Below are 18,931 nucleotides of genomic sequence, written 5' to 3'. Positions count from 1 at the left end.
AACCTCATCTTTGTCATTCCTGATTTTGGAAATACTCTATATTCATTGCATTTCCAAAATCCAACTTTTCTTCCTTTGCTATTCTATATCAAAAGGTCTCTCACCGTCAATGTAAATTTAAATTTGTACAATCCTTTATACTTCACAAAATGCCTTCACACTCATTTCCTTACCCACAAAAACATTAAAAAGAAGATAGAGCACATGTTCTTATTCAAATTGTCTGGCAAATCAGAGAATTTATCTATGCTTTATTTCTTTCATTCATTCATGTATTCAGTCAACGTTTATCTGACAGTCCTCATGAACCAGGCACTATTCGAGGTGTTGAGGATACAGAAATGAATTTTTAAAAAAGTCACCATCCTCAGGAAGCATATATTTTAGCAAGGAAGCTAGACAATAAATAAGTAAAATGGGGAAGCCCAGATTCAAATCATGGTTGCTTGATTACAAATTCAGAGCTCTTTTCAGGGAACCACTCTGCCCCCCTGATCTAAATCATCTGATACAGAGGTTCTTTTTGCAGTCAACTATTTGACTTCTCAGACCCATCTCTCTGTGTTTTTCAAAAAGACTTCATATTCTCCCTACTCCTCTAAAGGAAATCCATTCATAATTGTCCAAAACATCATCTGATAGTCCTCAACTTCAGGGCACTACCATAGATAGTTTGGAAAGGACCCCACCCTCCCCAAGAAAAACAGGATAATGGATTTTCAAATTAATTTAAAAGTAAACACATACCTAAAAAAAAATCATACAAATGAAATTTAACAGTACAAATTAATATCAATCAAGAGTATACTAAGTTAGTGATTTTTAGTTGTCTAGATACACAGAGTTTCTACAGGACAGCATTTAAAATTACTCCCTTTTGCCTGTTTTCCATTCTCGCAGCACTGAGTAGTAAGTTAGCTTCTTCCTAGCATCATTAGCAATTCATGACTCACTGCGAAAGTGCAGGGACAGCACTACCACAGACCTAATATGATGAATATCTTATTAGGAAGAAATTAACAAATGAATTCTTGTCGATCAATAGGTGTTGAAGAGAAAATTACAATGATAGTAAAGCCTAAATAATTTATACACAATATTGATTTTTTCATTACATTAATTATTCTTTACAGCACACATAAGGAACTTGGCAAGTAAAACTTTCAAAGCAAAGAAATTTATCTGCAGTGGTATTTTCTGCCTAAGTCTGAATTTAAAAGGAAAAGAACAGCTTATGATAGTTCACAAATATTTTCAGATTAAAAATGCATCAGATGCTGAGTGAAATAGGACAGACACCAAAGGGCAAACATAGTATGAACCCAGTTACGGGAATATCTAGAACAGGTAACTGCATACAGATCAAAGTTAATTAGTTGTTACCAGGGGCCAGGGTGGGAGGGAGGGGGAGTTATTGCTGGAGGGTACTGACTTTCTGTTTGGGGTGATGAGAAACTTCTGGAAATAGATAGCATTGACAGTAGCACAACACGGTGAATCTTTGAATTGTATGCTTACAAATGGTTAATATAGAAACCTTTTTGTAATATATATTTTATATTTTTTAAAAAACACATTAAATAATAAATTTTACACTTACGCACATAAGCTTCTTTATGTTGTCAGAAGATTTTAAACACAAATATTTTTATATTACTTATTGATATAAATATTGATGTCAATAGAAATATTAGAAATATGCATTAAATCCACTTCTTTTACTACATATAAGGAAAGTCTGATAACAAACTCAACGAAGATTTGTGGGCAAGAAAACCTTCCCTGACACCTCTGTTGAGTCAATTCCAACTCATAGCCACCCTAGAGGATAGAATTGCCCCATAGAGTTTCCAAAGAGTAGCTGGTGGATTCAAACTGCCGATCTTTTGGTTAGCAGCGTGAGCTCTTAACCACTGTGCCACCAGGGCTCCAATGAGCTCTTTAAACTAAGTGGGGTTAAATCTGGTTCAATGGAGTGCATGTTCCTTACTTAGAGCTAATAACTGTCATAGTAGCAGAAAACAATGCCTGAGCAATTTTATCATGGCAAGTAACTCTCCATACAAAGACAGGGCCTGAATATGATCCTCTTGCTTACAGGACAATTGCTAACTCTAGCCATGTCATAAGATGGTGTTCCAAAGGCCAAAAAGGTTGTATCTAAAAGGGGGCTGTGAGAGAAAAGATGAAGGTTGGTATGTTCTTCATGGCTGATACTGTTCCAAACACGAAATTCCCTCCTATGGATGAGAAAAAGAACTTAACTCATATGTACCAGTTCCAATAGATGGACTAGGTGCATATGTCATGTTGATCATTGTTTTTATCATCTATAAACTCATATGTTGAAGATAATTTTGCTCCTGGCATTTCAGTTCTTGGAATTAAAGCAGTGAATTGACGGTTCTTGCATCAAGTTTGCTCAGATACCAATTTCATTTAAATATTGTTCAGTATCTAATGTCAGGAGATCTTCAGGTTCATAACATTTTGCACAGAAGGGTGTGTGCATGTACACTTTCAGGCATATCATATTCACTCCAAATAAACATGGGAATAGTATTTCAAAGTCCCTTAAAATTAAAACTAAAAACATCTGAATAATTTCAAACAATATTTTTCTTCCTTCACCTTTTACCTTCATAAATGTTACTCTCAAGAATCTTAATGTTCTTGGAATAAAACCTATGCACCAAAAAACACCTCATCTCATTTTTTTGCATATGACAGCCAGTTTCATAAACTACTTTGTCATGCCTTAACTAATATTTTTATATAACTTCAAATTTATAAAATGCCCAAAACAGATACAATATGAAGTGTGTGTTGTCTGCTCTGCATCATAATACAGATCTAACTGCCCAAACTGTCGCTGCCACCCACTGATTCTGGGGTACTAAGGTGACAAAATACTGGAACAAAGCATCATTCCTATTACTCAGCAAAGAGTCAGTTGTTTACGGTGACGGCTCCTTTGGTGACTGGTCCTTTCCTGCATGCAGCATTCTTCATGTGGAGACTAAAAGTCCAGACAGTATACCTGCATTACTAAAACAGAGGGTACTTACTCCCAGTTTCATTTACAGAACTGAACAGGGGCAATCCATAAAATGAATTAGAAGAAATCTCAAGCTATTTTAAGACACTGTACAAATTAGTCTCCATTTTCATCCCCCCACCTCCACAACCCCAAATCCATTCTCCACCTTTCTCTACCTTGCTGAAGCCCATGGAATGCACCAGCTAGCTCTCTTGCACTTTAGCTTCCAGGTAGAGTCAGCCGATGGAAGACAATGGAAAGAGATGGGCCGATGAGAGAAGAAAATGGTCAAGGTATGTCCTCTCTGCCTCAGCTCCGTAGTTCTGGCAGTGGCTGCTTTCCTCTAAAAACTGCTCCTACAGGAATGCCCCTTCTTAGGCTTCTTCCTATCACCAAGACTGCAGCTCCCATCAGGCTCCCGCAGACACCAGAAGCTGAGAACACCTTTGACTCCCTTTCCACTAAGGCCCCATGGGGTTAACAGTTTCCCCTCGCTGCTAGCTACAAGGCTCCTCAAGGTCCCGTGTGTGTTCTCTTAGCCCTGTCCATACCTCCATTACTTCTTGTTGTTGTTGTGTGCTCTAGAGTCAATTCCGATTCATAGTAACCCCATGTGACTGAGCAGTACCGTCCCATAGGGTTTCCTAGGCTGTAATCTTTACAGGACAGATCTCCAGGTCTTTTCTCCCATACAGCCCATGGTCCCTTCAAAATTCTAGAGTACGTCTCTGTTTACTGCCATGGACCCTGACTAATACAGCTACCAACCCTGTGAAACAGCAAAATGAAAAATGAATGTCAGCAATATTTAAATACACTAGAGCTTCCCGGGTAGCCGATCACTTCCTATAAATGCACTAATGAGACAAACCATTCCACGCAAGATAAACTCCTGCCCTCTACTTTCTTCCTTCTGATTCACTTCTTTTAAGATTTCATTCTTTACCTTGACTCCTTCCACCCTTCTTCTCTCCCTCTCCGTGGCAACCTTCTAATTTACACTCTACTCCTCCCTATCTAGTCTCTCCTCCTTGACCTGTCACCATGGCCTTCACTGTATTTTACTGATCTTACCTTCATATGTCCACACATGTATTAGGTTACTGCATGTCTGTGTTTAAAACCATATTTACTCTTCTTCCTAAGTATACGTTTTCACCTTCTAGGTAAATCTATAACATTCTGTAAGTTTCTAAGTAGAATCCACAAAATATAGATGTCATCATGTTCCAGGTTTACAGTTAGACATCCAGACCCTTAAATTCTTTAGAAGAAATACTCTGTAAAACCTAACAGATAAATAGAGTACACTAAGGTGGCTAGCTTTTCTATCCTCTTATGTTTATAAAGAAAAGAGAACACAGGCAAAAATAAACATACGATATTAAATGTAAGGTTCTGAAAAAAAATGGCACAGTACTTACCAATAAAAGCATGGTAAGATATTAATAATAGCAATGAACTACAAATATTTCTGTGCCTACAGGCAACTAATTCAATTTCACTGTGGAATTGCTTCATTTATGAATTTAATTGTATGTGTTTAAACATTTTTATTGCTGTCTCATTAATTTCCCATAAAAAAAAAACAAAATGAAGAAAAGAAAGACTGAGTTATCCATTCAACAGTGTTCACTGAGTGCCAATGAGTGTCCACCGTACCCTGAGAATTAATATCTACTTCTCTCATTTATAGCTTTTCTTTTGCATCACAGCTTGCAAGTTCCTTTTTCCATCATTGATGACGGAAGGTTCCAGATGCAAAGAGGATGGTACAGATTTACCTATTATTTCATTTTTACACAAGATGGTACACGCATATAAAGTGAGTGCCATGAGCAAATAATAATAACTAGCTCTCATACGATCACCTCACTGCGTCAGGCTCTGCTCTAAGGGTGCTGCATATGTTATTGATGCTCACCATGCCATAGTACTCTTATTGTCCCCATTTTCCAGAAAAGGGAACTGAAGTGCAGAAAAGACAACTGATTTATCCAAGGTTGAGCCAGATGACATTCAGGTAGTTTAACTTCAGAGTTAAATATGACTCTAATTGCATTCACAAAATGGACATTGGCACAAGCCTCCAGATTTTCACTGACTAATAAATTTATCATTGGTTTCTTCCAATTTCTCTTTAGAACTTTTTTCCTGACTCAGGGTCTCCTCCCATTGCTCTCCAACATCACAATATGCAGCCACTACCACCTCAACCATCTGGCTTTAACAGCAGAATCCAGAATCTACATTATACACACTTCTCTCATTCTCACGCCCCACAGCAAAGTTCCCAGCCTCTCCGTTTAGACTGATTTGATTCTAATGTGAGAATGAAAGGTGGAATTAACCCTCCCAAGAGGCAAGTTCATCTGTTTGTACCCAATGAATTTCTGCTTTGTAGTATATTGTGTCCCCTCCCCCCCCCCACCGCTGTGTGTCAGTTTGTCGTACTGTGGGGCTTGTGTGTTGCTGTGATGCTGGAAGCTATGCCACCAGTATTCAGATACCAGCAGGGTCACCCATGGAGGACAGGTTTCAGCTGAGCTTCCAGACTAAGACAGACTAGGAAGAAGGACCCGGCAGTCTACTTCTGAAAAGCATTAGCCAGTGAAAGCCTTATGAATAGCAGCGGAACATTGTCTGATATAGTGCTGGAAGGTGAGCCCCCCAGGTTGGAAGGCACTCAAAAGATGACTGGGGAAGAGCTGCCTCCTCAAAGTAGAGTCGACCTTAATGACGTGGATGGAGTCAAGCTTTCGGGACCTTCATTTGCTGAGGTGGCATGACTCAAAATGAGAAGAAACAGCTGCAAACATCCATTAATAATCAGAATCTGGAATGTACGAAGTATGAATCTAGGAAAATTGGAATTCATCAAAAATGAAATGGAATGCATAAACATCGATATCCTAGGCATTAATGAGCTGAAGTGGACTGGTATTGGCCATTTTGAATCGGACAATCATAGTCTACTATGCTGGGAATGACAACTGGAAAAGGAATGGTGTTGCATTCATTGTCAAAAAGAATGTTTCAAGATCTATCCTGAAGTACAACGCTGTCAGTGATAGGATAATATCCATACGCCTACAAGGAAGACCAGTTAATACGACTATTATTCAAAATTTGTGCACCAACCACTAGGGCCAAAGAGGAAGAAATTGAAGATTTTTACCAACTTCTGCTGTCTGAAATTGATCAAACTTGCAATCAAGATGCATTGAAAATTACTGGTGATTGGAACGCGAAAGTTGGAAACAAGAAGGATCAGTAGTTGGAAAATATGGCCTTGGTGATAGAAACAATGCCAGAGATCGAATGATAGAGTTTTGCAAGACCAACGACTTCTTCATTGCAAATACCTTCTTTCACCAACATAAACGGCGACTATACACATGGGCCTCTCCAGATGGAACACACAAAAATCAAATTGACTACATCTGTCGAAAGAGACGATGGAAAAGCTCAATATTATCAGCCAGAACAAGGCCAGGGGCCGACTGTGGAACAGACCATCAACTGTTCATAAGCAAGTTCAAGCTGAAACTGAAGAAAATCAGAGCAAGTCCACCAGAGCCAAAATATGACCTTGAGTATATCCCACCTGAATTCAGAGACCATCTGAAGAACAGACTTGATGCACTGAACACTAGTGACCGAAGACCAGATGAGTTGTAGAATGAAATCAAGGACATCATCCATGAAGAAAGCAAGAGGTCATTGAAAAGACAGGAAAGAAAGAAAAGACCAAGATGGATGTCAGAGGAGTCTCTGAAACTTTCTTTTGAGCATCGAGCAGGTAAAGCAAAAGGAAGAATTGATGAAGTAAAAGAACTGAACAGAAGATTTCAAAGGGCCTCTCGAGAAAACAAAGTATTATAATGACATGTGCAGAGAGCTGGAGGTGGAAAACCAAAAGGGAAGAAGACGTTCGGCGTTTCTCAAGCTGAAAGAACTGAAGAAAAAATTCAAGCCTCGAGTTGCAATAGCGAAGGATTCTATGGGGAAAATATTAAATGACGCAGGAAGCATCAAAAGAAGATGGAAGGAATACACAGAGTCATTATACCAAAAAGAATTAGTCAATATTCAACCATTTCAAGAGGTGGCATATGATCAGGAACCGATGGTACTGAAGGAAGAAGTCCAAGCTGCTCTGAAGGCATTGGCGAAAAACAAGGCTCTAGGAATTGATGGAATATCAATTGAGATGTTTCAACAAACAGATGCAGCGCTGGAGGCGCTCACTCATCTATGCCAAGAAATATGGAAGACGGCTTCCTGGCCAACTGACTGGAAGAGATCCATATTTATGCCTATTCCCAAGAAAGGTGATCCAACCGAATGTGGAAATTATAGAACAATATCATTAATATCACACGCAAGCAAAATTTTGCTGAAGATCATTCAAAAATGGCTGCAGCAGTATATCGACAGGGAACTGCCAGAAATTCAGGCCAGTTTCAGAAGAGGACGTGGAACCAGGGATATCACTGCTGATGTCAGATGGATCCTGGCTGAAAGCAGGCAATACCAGAAGGATGTTTACCTGTGTTTTATTCACTATACAAAGGCATTCAACTGTGTGGATCATAACAAATTATGAATAACATTTCCAAGAATGGGAATTTCAGAACACTTAATTGTGCTCATGAGGAACCTTTACATAGATCAAGAGGCAGTTGTTCAAACAGAACAAGGGGATACTGATTGGTTTAAAGTCAGGAAAGGTGTGCATCAGGGTTGTATTCTTTCACCATACCTATTTAATCTGTATGCTGAGCAAATAATACGAGAAGCTGGACTATATGAAGAAGAACGGGGCATCAGGATTGGAAGAAGACTCATTAACAACCTGCGTTATGCAGATGACACAACCTTGCTTGCTGAAAGTGAAGAGGACCTGAAGCACTTACAGATGAAGATCAAAGACCACAGCCTTCAGTATGGATTACACCTCAGCATAAAGAAAACAAAAATCCTCACAACTGGACCAACGAGCAACATCGTGATAAACGGAGAAAAGACTGAGGTTGTCAAGGATTTCATTTTACTTGGATCCACAATCAACAGCCATGGAAGCAGCAGTCAAGAAATCAAAAGACGCATTGCATTCGGCAAATCTGCTGCAAAGGACCTCTTCAAAGCATTGAAGAGCAAAGATGTCGCCCTGAAGACTAAGGTGCGCCTGACCCAAGCCATGGTATTTCAATCACATCATATGCATGTGGAAGCTGGACAATAAATAAGAAAGACTGAAGAAGAGTTGATGCTTTTGAATTGTGGTGTTGGCGAAGAATACTGAATATACCATGGACTGCCAAAAGAACGAACAAATCTGTCTTGAAGAAGTGCAGCCAGAATGCTCCTTAGAGGCAAGGATGGCGAAACTGCGTCTTACACACTTTGGACATGTTGTCAGGAGGCATCAGTCCCTGGAGAAGGACATCGTGCTTGGCAGAGTACAGGGTCAGCAGAAAAGAGGAAGACCTTCAACAAGGTGGATTGACACAGTGGCTGCAACAATGAGCTCAAGCACAACAACGATTGTAAGGATGGAGCAGGACTGCGCAGTGTTTCGTTCTGTTGTGCATAGGGTCGCTATGAGTCGGAACCGACTCAATGGCACCTAACAACAACAGGAACAAGTATATTGTCTAATAGGATAAACCTCCTAGAAGTTCCAATAAGTCTTGGCCTCTATACTTGGAGAGAAGCAGGGGAGGTGACATCTTGCTAATTATGGAAGACAGCCACTAACAATTAGGATTTGCACCTGAAATAACAGAGCCAGGATACACAATATTTGTTAATTCCGTCTTTTAAAGGACCACAATCTCATCAAATCATGCTGGCATTTTTGAAAGGTAATCTAACACACAATATTTTAAGCTGATATTAATTGAGCTTCTTCTATAGATCAACCGCTGTGCAAGGCATTTAACACATAAAAAAAAAAAATTTTTTTTTTTTTTTTTTACTAAGCAACTGAATTTGCCAGAGGGAGATATAACAAATAACATTGTCTAAGTTAACAAAAAAGAAAAAAAAAATATTTTTTTTAAGTTAACAAATGTTTAGTATATTTCCTAATACATAGTTAAATGTTTAGCTATGATTTAAACAAAGCTATATTAGCCAATTAAAACCAACAGGAGGTATACATGATATCCACTACTTAACAAACTCAAAAACAAGATAACTGATTACTATAAAATATTAATTTGTGTACCCCGTTTAACTGTTTTCATACTGAACCTGTTTCTTAGTCCCATAATTTATTTTGTAACTTTTAAAATCACATTAGGATGTGCCAGTCTCATTTAAACCTGTTTAATTCATTATCAAGCATAAATAACATTCAAATGCCATAAGCTTGTGATTGTCCTTAGTCCTGCAAGATGAGATGATAATAATTAGCTTTTGGGAATAATAATACAAAAATCTAAGATTAAGCAAATCCACATTGTTGGTGCCTAAATTTACCTAACTTCCAATTAGTGGCTGGACATTTCTATTTCTCTAAAACCAACCCAATCAAAAACCCCAAGGAAATAAGAAAGAAAACAGGCATAAAAATAAATCATCTATTACCATTTACTACTTCCAGTTTATATCTGCACAACTAAAAAACCAGAATGGGTTCGTTTTAACCTCTTTCTGGTTTATAGCAAATATTGGTGGTTTAAACCAAAAACAATACTTTAAGAGACTCCATAACAAACATCTAAGTGGGTATGACATATAGACAAAACAATCTCTTATCTCCTTCGTTTTACACTGCACATAAACTTGTGATAAAAATTAACCTTCTCTGCAGTTCAACATTTCTAATTAGAAGAGACATCAAAGAGATTAGTACACTTTAGAAAGCAGAACAAGCCATAATATTCTAACTAGTCTTTGAAACAGAGCTCTGCAGCCTCCTTACATCTTTCACCTGCAGTCTAAAGGAAAAGCAATAACCAATGTTTCAAAGTGGTTATGGTTTTTTGTGGCAAGTCGTGTTACCTTTTCTCATCTTACCTTTTTGTACTTATTAAGAAGCAGGGACATATTTATTGCATTTGGCCCTGAACGTGTAAAATGGTTACTCTGTACATTCCATACCATCTGACTGCGCTTTACCAAAAGTTTTCTGTCGAAGTACTTACAAAACGCTCGAGAAGTGGCTCATTTATAATATTCTCTCTCCCTCTCTCTCTTTCTCTATCCCTCTCTCTGTCTCTGTCTCTCTTTCTCTCCCCCTCCCTCCCTTCTTCCTTCCTTCTCTCTCTCTCCCTCTCCCCACCCCTCCACCATGGGGCAAGAACGGGGAAAAGGAAGATATCCTGAACTCAGCTTAGATTGGAACTATAAAACCTTAAAATAAAAGGGCATCCAGGCCAAGTCCTTCCCCAGGAAGACATTCCTTTTACAGAATCAGTGGTTAACCACCACTCCTAAAGTTTTCACTGCTGGAGAGCACATCACTTTACAAAAGAGTTCATTCTAATTTTGGACAGTTATAAATTTTATGAAGTTCTTTCTTACACTGAGTTGAAATCCTTATCCTGTAATTTCTATCTCACGCATCCTAGTTCTATCTTTTAGGGCAATGCAAATCAAGTTTCCTTCACCCTCCATATCTTCTTCTTTTGAGTATTTAAAGGCAACTGTTAGTGTTCCCCTTAATTTTCCCATCTCCATATTTAGTATTAGCAGTTCCTTCAATTATTTCTCATACAACATTGTTTCCAGATGCGGCAAGTAAGTTGGAGTTGGAGTTTACTTAAAAATTCTCCTAAATGGAATGCAAAGAAGAGATCAAGCATTCGTTTATTTCTCGTTTACTTCTCATTTATTTTATCTGTGTAATTAACACAACTGCAGAGACTTTCCAGAACCCAATGGCTCACCCAAGAGCTGTATCTGTGCTAGTGCCCTTCTGATAACTGACCTCTCTTGTACACACAGACACACACACCATGGGGGTGGTTCTGGATACAATGTGGGTCAGGGAACCTCGTCTCTGTGCCCACATCATTGGCTGAAGGGGTAGACACAAGTTCCAAGATGGACTAATCAAGGTCATTCCCCAAATTTCAAACTAAGAGCTCAGAGAAGATCTGTTCTCCTCTCAGTTTATGAAGCTATTACATGTGAAGGCCATTTTCCCAATTTATGGAATAAGCCAATTTGATAGAAGGAATGTGGAAGAGAGACCCCAAATCTCTAGTTCCAGTCATTCTTGAAACCATTTCTACTCACACCTTCCCTGTTGTCTGGTTATGTAAGTCAATACATAATCCCTCTGGGTGAACTGAGTTTAAGTTACATTAATATCACCTGCAGCAGAGAGGGCCATACATAATATAATATCCACAAAATTCCCACTACTGTAACAGAACCAATGGAATAATGATCATAACAGAAAAAAACTGTCATCCCACCATACAAAAGGATATGGATGGAGTCTCTTTCCAGTATTACTTAAGAATGGGAGTGATATTTACCAAAGAAGAATAAGATCTATCTCCCCTAACTGCCTAAGTTCCATAGCTGACACTGTTTGTTAAAAACCATATTCTATCACAGATACCTGGCACGTAGCAGATGCTTAAGCCGTTCCCTGCTATACTTTTCAAAGTAAACAGAAGAAATAGTAGACACAACATTGAATATAAGATAATAAAATGAAGACACTAATTTGCTGGGAAATGTTAGACATATCGTTTTGCATTTTCAGGGTTCAGATTCCCCCTTTGCCATGTAAGATGATGTCTTAGTTATCTAGCACTGCTATAACAGAAATACCACAAGTGGATGGCTTTACCAAAAGCAGTTTATTCTCTCACAGTCCAGTAGGCTAGAAGTCCAAATTCAGGGCGCTGGCTCCAGGGCAAGGCTTTCACTCTCTGTCAGCCTTGGGGGAATGTCCTTGTCATCAGTCTTCCCTTGGTCTGGGAGCATCTCAGCGCAAGAACCTCAGATCCAAAGGACGCTTTCTGCTCCCAGCACTGCTTTCTTGGTCATATGAGGTCCCTCTCTCTGCTCACTTCTCTTTCCTTTTAACTCTTGTAAGATAAAAGATGGTGCAGGCAGGCAACATAAACCAGAGACTACATCAGCCTGAGACTGGAGGAGCTAGATGGTGCCTGGCTACAACCAATGACTTCCCTGACACGGAACACAACAGAGAATCCCTGATGGAGCAGAAGAACAGTGGAATACAGACCTCAAATTCTCTAAAAAGACCAGACTTAATGGTCTGACTGAGACTAGAGAGACCCTGGAGGTAATGGTCCCCAGACCTTCTGTTAGCCTAAGACTGGAACCATTCCCCAAAACAATTTTTCAGACAGGGATTGGACTGGACTATAAGATTTTTTTTTTTTTATAAGACAGAAAATGATACTGGTGAAGAGTGAGCTTCTTGGTTCAAGTAGACACATGAGACTATGTGGGCAGTTCCTTTCTGGAGGCAAAATGAGAAGGCAGAGGGGGGACAGGAGCCAGCTGAATGGACGTGGGGAATACAGGGTGGAGAGGAGTGTGCTGTCTCATTAGGGGAAGAGCAACCAGGAGTACATAAAAAAAATATAGCAAGGTGTATATAACTTTCTGTATGAGAGACCGACTTGATTTGTAAACTTTCACTTAAAGCACAATAAAATAAATAAATAAACCCCCCTCCCAAAAAAACCACACTTGCAAAGCTAAAAAAAATTTTAAATAAAAAAAGTGGTACAGGTCACACCCCCAGGGACACTCCCTTTACATTGGATCAGGGATTTGACAGGAGCAAGGGTGTTGTATCCCACCCTAATCCTCTTCAACATAGTCCAATCTTGTCTCATTAACCACAGGCAAGATTAGGCTTTACAACATACAGGAAAATTACAATCATAAAGTGGAGGACAACCACACAATACTGGGAATCATAGCCTAACTAAGTTGACACAAATTTTGGGGGGACACAATTCAATCCATGACAAGTGATAAGACTAGGTTATTATTATTATTAGGTCTCTTTTCAGTCATAAAATGCTATGATTCTATCCATACTCAACAAAAGTAGAGAGGAGCCTTCTAAAGATCTGTGCATGCAGATAAATGGGGAAAACATACAGTAATGAAGAAAGAAAAACATAAAGATAGTAGAAAAGGATAATCTACCAAAAAAATAATTTGAAGAAAGCAAAATAAAAACAATGGGACAAAATTATCCGTAACATGATAAAAGAGGTCATTCAGATGTTCCATCTTCCTATTAACCGCTCCGGGATTACTGTGGTCAGAAATGCTCTGTGGACTGGATCCAAAGTCCAGCCCTGGAGCCCTGCACCTTCCTGGACTCATATAACCATACCATGTGTCAAGGATTGAATTATGTCCCCCCAAAAATGTGTGTATCAACTTAGGCCATGATTCCCACTATTGTGTGCTTGTCCTTCATATTGTGATTGTAATGTTATGTTAAAGAGGATTAGGGTAGGATTGTAACACCCTTACCAGGTCACATCCCTGATCCAATACAAAGGGAGTTTCCTGGGGTGTGGCCTGCACCACCTTTTATCTCTTAAAAAATAAAAGGAAAGGGAAGGAAGCAGAGAGTTGGGAACTCCATACCACCAAGAAAGCAGCACCAGGAGCAGAGCGCATCCTTTGGACCTTAGGTTCCTGTGTTGAGATGCTCCCAGACCAAGGGAAGACTGATGTCAAGGACCTTCCTCCAGAGCCGACAGATACAGAAAGCCTTCCCCTGGGGCTGATGCCCTGAATTTGGACTTTCAGCCTTCTGGACTGTGAGAGAATAAATTTCTCTTTGTTAAAGCCATCCACTTGTGGTATTTCTGTTATAGCAGCACTAAATGACTAAAACACAATGGTTCCCTCAACTCCACCTAGCATCTGTTTCAGAATTGGCTTCCAACTTCTGCCTTTGGCCTGAATGCTCCTATCTCCTCTCTCACCATTCCAGGTAGCTTTCCTTATCACCAACAGAATATGTAACCAGTGATATTACCTGTTCTCCCATCCCTGTTCCCCATGCTGCCCTCTGCAGTAAGGTTCACAGTTTTCAATTTATTGCTTAAATTTGGAACGTAGAATACTCTGTTAGTACAAATAACCATAAAATGGCATCTCTATAAATTAAGGTGGCTCATTTGCACTGAGCTACTTTTTTTTACCCTAAGAGACCAACGTCGGATCCTTTCATGACAGAAGGCCTTGATTAGAGAAAATGGTATTATTACAATTGACAACACTGTGTGGTTTTTAAGTATTACTATATAACCCACAGTCCATTCCGATAAGTATTACTCTTAACCAGCATATATACTCTGCTAAGCATTCTACATGCACATTTAGTTCTCACAATACCCCTATGAGGGTGGTAATAATTATCTACATCTTAAAGATGAAAAATCTGAGACTCAGAAAGAGTAACTTATTCCTGGTGACACAGTTAGCAAGTATAAGACCCAGATCTGTCTGACTCCAGAATCCTTGCTCTTACCCATTAAGTGATCCACAGGGCTATTGATCCCTGAGAGAAATGGGGAGTGGGTGGCATGGGGGCCAAAAGCAGAAGAGACGAGGAACTAACATCAACATGATCTACTTCACCATTTTGCTTAAAGTCAGCCCTGTTTCAAGTAGAACCTTGCTCCCATTATGTAGCAATAGATTATCTGCCATTTTGCATTGTGGAAATGTACCCTCCCTTATCCAGGCTACTCTAGTTGACTGTAGAGTACTATACACAGACATTACAACGACTGACAACTAATTCAATCTTCTCTGCTAGGAAGATGCTACTGTTAACATCTCTTCAACTTTATTTATGTGGCTTTTGATGAAGAGTATCTCATATAAGCCACAACTATTCCTTCCTACAGTATCTAAAGAAGAAACTAACTCAGAATTATTGGGAAGGGAAAAGTGAGCAACGAGGAAAGGAAAAAGAATTATAAAATGCAATGCAAAAAATCCTACCACAAAAATTTTTTAAAAAAAAATAAGCAAATTGGTGCAGGGTGATTATCTGATAACTCGTGATTCAAGACGAAATGAATGTTCACGGCCTATAAACAAAGAAAATAGTTTGTGTAATAGAAACCATATGTTTAAATAGCCAATACAGAATTTCTCTAGGCCACAAAGTAGAGAGATACTGAATATTTCCTGTAGAAGTGAATCCTTACTTCTTGTAATTTACGCAGGGTCTGGAGCAGCCGCAGCAGCTAATTTCATCGCTAAGAAAAATCCAATTATTTTTAGAATCCATGTCCTACTCTAATTCCTCCAAAAACTTCATCTATTCACTAAGACTTATATGTACACTGGTAGAAAATAATGCTGACCGCCCCCCCACCAAAGAGTCATTAAAAGTTCCTATGTAATAATCGATGTTGCCAGTCTTTAACAGAAGGCGAGACGCAGACTGGCAAACTCTTTGAGGTCATTCAGCGATTAATATGTAAAAGTCTAAATACAAAGAGTACAATATTGAATGAAATATAGCATTGATTGTCTTTTATGTGTCAGGAAGTTGGGAAGTTATACTTAATTGAAAAACTAAGTTTTAAGCTAAAATAGAGTGACAGAATCTAAAATCATACATCATTACAAATCTTTAAAAGTAAAAGATCTTTAAAATATATTAAAGAAGGAACCTAAGACCTTCATTCCAACCCTAATCACTTTCTTAATCTAACCAATTTCTATTAAGCAGTAAAAGGAGCAGAGGAGAAATAAAGTATTTGAAAAACTGCCAGAGTAAAAACACCCCATAATGAAATTTTGCTCACTCTTGGAGAAACAAAGTAGAATGAGGTGTTTCAGCAGTGGTGAATTCTAGAACCTGGTAGCTTCCAGTAAATGGAGCTTTTCCATAATGCCAAATGCAAAAGCCATCTGACATCAACATACTGAGCTGCAGTTTTTAAGTTCCTATTTCCTTGCACCAAATTGTTCAAAATCTTTGAGATCAAAACCTCGATAAACTAGTGTTCCAAGCTTTTAATATTTTAGTCCCTCGAGTGAGCATGTCAGATTAATTTTCAAATTGTAAGGGGCAGGAAGAACATTCAACCAAATTCCGAAGCCCCTGTCTCTCTCAAAGGATATTAATAATATAAGCAGTTTGATTGGCTATTAAGAGTTCAAACTTCCCTAATTCTTGGCATATTACTATTTAAAAAAAAAAGGCGGGGGGAGGAGGAGAAAAGCATTCCAGGTTTAAAGAAAGGAATCTTGCTTATTATATTTTTGTATCCACTCAGCATTTAGCACACTGCCAGGCACACAGTAGGCCCTTCATAGACACTTCTGGAATGAGTTGATGGAATGGCCTACAGGGAGAATGGAAACCTTGCTGAGAAAATCAACAGTCAGAATCCCATCACTGCTGGGCAACAAAGACCATCTCCAGAATTAGGGTTATAGAGATAGGGCAGGAATCTGAACATGTATCTTCAAGGCTGCATCAAGAGGATTGCTTCCTGAGCTGGCGGGCAGCCATCTAAGAGCCACACTTACCAGGGGATTATACTGGTCTCTAACTTCACCGTGCCTGGAGAATGCCTGCCCTGCCTTCTACACCGAACTCCACCTGCCTGTCACCAGCCATCGGGCTCGGCTCCGAGTGTTGGGTTTCCACTCACAAAACTTAAGTACTAGATTCGACTTCGCAGGACTAACCCAGACCCTCCTCCCTGGGGTTTTGGAAGGTCAGTCTGGAGGGAAGCAACGCCGTGCTAGGCACCGGGAAGGAAACCCACGACAGCTGTGGACACCTTTGAAGGTGAAGGGGGTGGCGGGAAGCAGCGGGGGCTGGGGGAAGGGGAGCGAGTTCAAGACCACAGCACTATCCAGAGGCTGCTCATCCCTCTCTCCAACCTTCAGCCCCAACGGCTGAAGAAGTCGGGGAACCACGCGCACGCCCTGGGAGCGCGGCGCCGCCCGGGGTCGGCACTCAGGGGAGAGGGGCGGGGAGGTGGCAGGAAGCGAGAAGAGGCAGGAAACAGTACCTGGTGTGGCTGTGGTTGCGGGGACAGTCCTTCTTCTCCATGATGGCCGGCACGCAGTTGGTGAGCTCTGTCCAGTCGGCGTGCAGCCCGCAGCTCCAGCCCGTGGAGAAGCGGGAGAAGAGCCACGTCTCCTTCTTGCCCGGCCGGTGGCAGGTGCACTTCTTCTGGCCCGCCTTGCAGCTACACGGCTGCTCCAGCCGGATGTTCTTCACCAGGTGCCGGCCGAACGTGGTGCCCCCGGTCTTCTGGATGTGCAGGAACACGATCACGTCGCGCCCTTTGATGTTGAAATCCACGAAGCGCGTCAGGTCCTTCAGGGTGAAGTTGAAGCGCGGCACGAAGCGGGGCAGGGAGCCGTTCTCGGGGGCCTCGGAGTCCGGCTCCTCGTCCTCCCCCTCCGCCTCGTCCTCCTCCAGGTCTCCCGGCTCCTCCTCCTCCTCCTCGGGTGCCACGGCCCCCCGAGGCCCCTCGGGCGGCCCCCGGGGCGGCGGGGGCAGCTGGGGTCGCCGCGCCCACTCCTCGGGCGGCGCTTGCGCCCGGCGGGCGGCGCTCGGAGCGGCGGCAGCGGCTGGCGGCCCGGCCTCCCCCGCGCGGAGCTGCTCCCCGAAGTTGGTGCACGAGCTGGTGCAGGAGGGGGACACGTACTGGTACATGATGACCACGAAGAGGAGAGTGAGCACCGGCGTCAGCAGCCACTTGTTGAACCTTTCATCCATGGTCCCGCTCTCAGGCCGGCAGGCGAAGCGGCGGCGGCAGCGGCGCGGACGGGCGCCCGCTCGGAAGTTTCGGGGACTCCGGGGCGCGGCTCGGAGCCCGCCGCTCCTCCATGCCCCTGACGCCGAGAAGTGCGGCTGGCTGGCGGCCCCGCGGCACTCCGGGGCTGGCACAGCCGGGGCCTGCGAGGGGAGGCGGGGAGGCGGGCGCGGAGGCGCGCGGCTGCGGCTGCGGCTGCGGCGTGGGGCGCCCTGCGCTCCCGGGGCGCCCGGTTCTGGCCGCTCTGTGCTCCCGCCTGGGCGCGGCGCGGCGCTCTCAGGCGACGCAGAGCATCCCGCCGCCGGCTCTCAGGCGCGGGGGAGCGGGGCCCGGGTCCTGGACCTGCCCCGGGCAGCCGAGAACCCGAGCGTCTGCGGGCGCGAGCGCGGGGGCTTCATGAGGCTCGCCAAGGCGCGGGAGAAGGGCGAAAGCGCGAGCGCGGCCCCTCTGCCCCGGCCGGCCGCGGGCACCGCGCCCCGCACGCGCGCCCGGCGCCTTTGCCCGCAGACCCGGAGACGCTGGGCTCCGGAGCCGCGAGGGCAAGTTTGCAGAGCGGCCCCCGCAGCGGGAGCGGGTGAGGCGCCTCTGCGGAGCCGCCTCTCCCGAAGAGTCGCACTGCTGCTCCGGGTCTGTCCGCTCAGGCACAGGCACGCAGACACACTCGCACACACAAGCTGGCACCGCCACAACCCGCCAGCCGGTGTGACAGGAGCCCAGCTACCCGCAGCAAAAACCTGCCCTAGGTACGGAGCATGCGCCAAATCCTTCACCAGCCCCGGAGGAGTTTCCAGGGGAGGAGTCCGCTGCTCCGCGGGGCTTGAGGAGGCAGCTGGGGGTGGGAATCCCTTCAGCCAAGAGCAAGGAGAGATTTGGGGTAAAGGAAAAGGTGGAGTGTGAAGAGGCTGGGTATGAGTCGGAATCGACTGGACGGCGCACAACAACAACAAAGAAGCCAGGAGGAGACAGTCGCTGGCGCTGATCCGAGACCTCTAAACAGGCAGGTTTCTCCATGTGAGAGTGGACAGAAGCCTGGCCCGCCTTATTTGCAGAGGTGACACCTCCACGCTGCCGCCGGGAGATCTAGACCAGATTCTACGTGGGTTGGCTGATCCCTCCT

General features: G+C 42.7%; 1 protein-coding gene across 1 annotated transcript in view; it reads right to left on the bottom strand.

Moving 5' to 3' along the window:
- HS6ST3 (heparan sulfate 6-O-sulfotransferase 3) overlaps window positions 1-18,515 on the bottom strand; it is an 858,544-nt gene extending 840,029 nt beyond the window's left edge. The window contains exon 1 of the mRNA XM_049853123.1: window positions 17,062-18,515. Coding sequence (XP_049709080.1) covers window positions 17,062-17,777 — 716 coding nt within the window. The 5' untranslated portion in view covers window positions 17,778-18,515. The remainder of the gene's footprint in view (window positions 1-17,061) is intronic.
- Between the last annotated feature and the right edge of the window lie 416 nt (window positions 18,516-18,931).

This window comes from Elephas maximus, chromosome 14, assembly GCF_024166365.1.
Source record: "Elephas maximus indicus isolate mEleMax1 chromosome 14, mEleMax1 primary haplotype, whole genome shotgun sequence".
Taxonomy (NCBI): Eukaryota; Metazoa; Chordata; class Mammalia; order Proboscidea; family Elephantidae; genus Elephas; species Elephas maximus.
The sequence above is the reverse complement of the archived record's forward strand: the minus strand, read 5'-3'. Positions and strand labels throughout refer to the sequence as shown.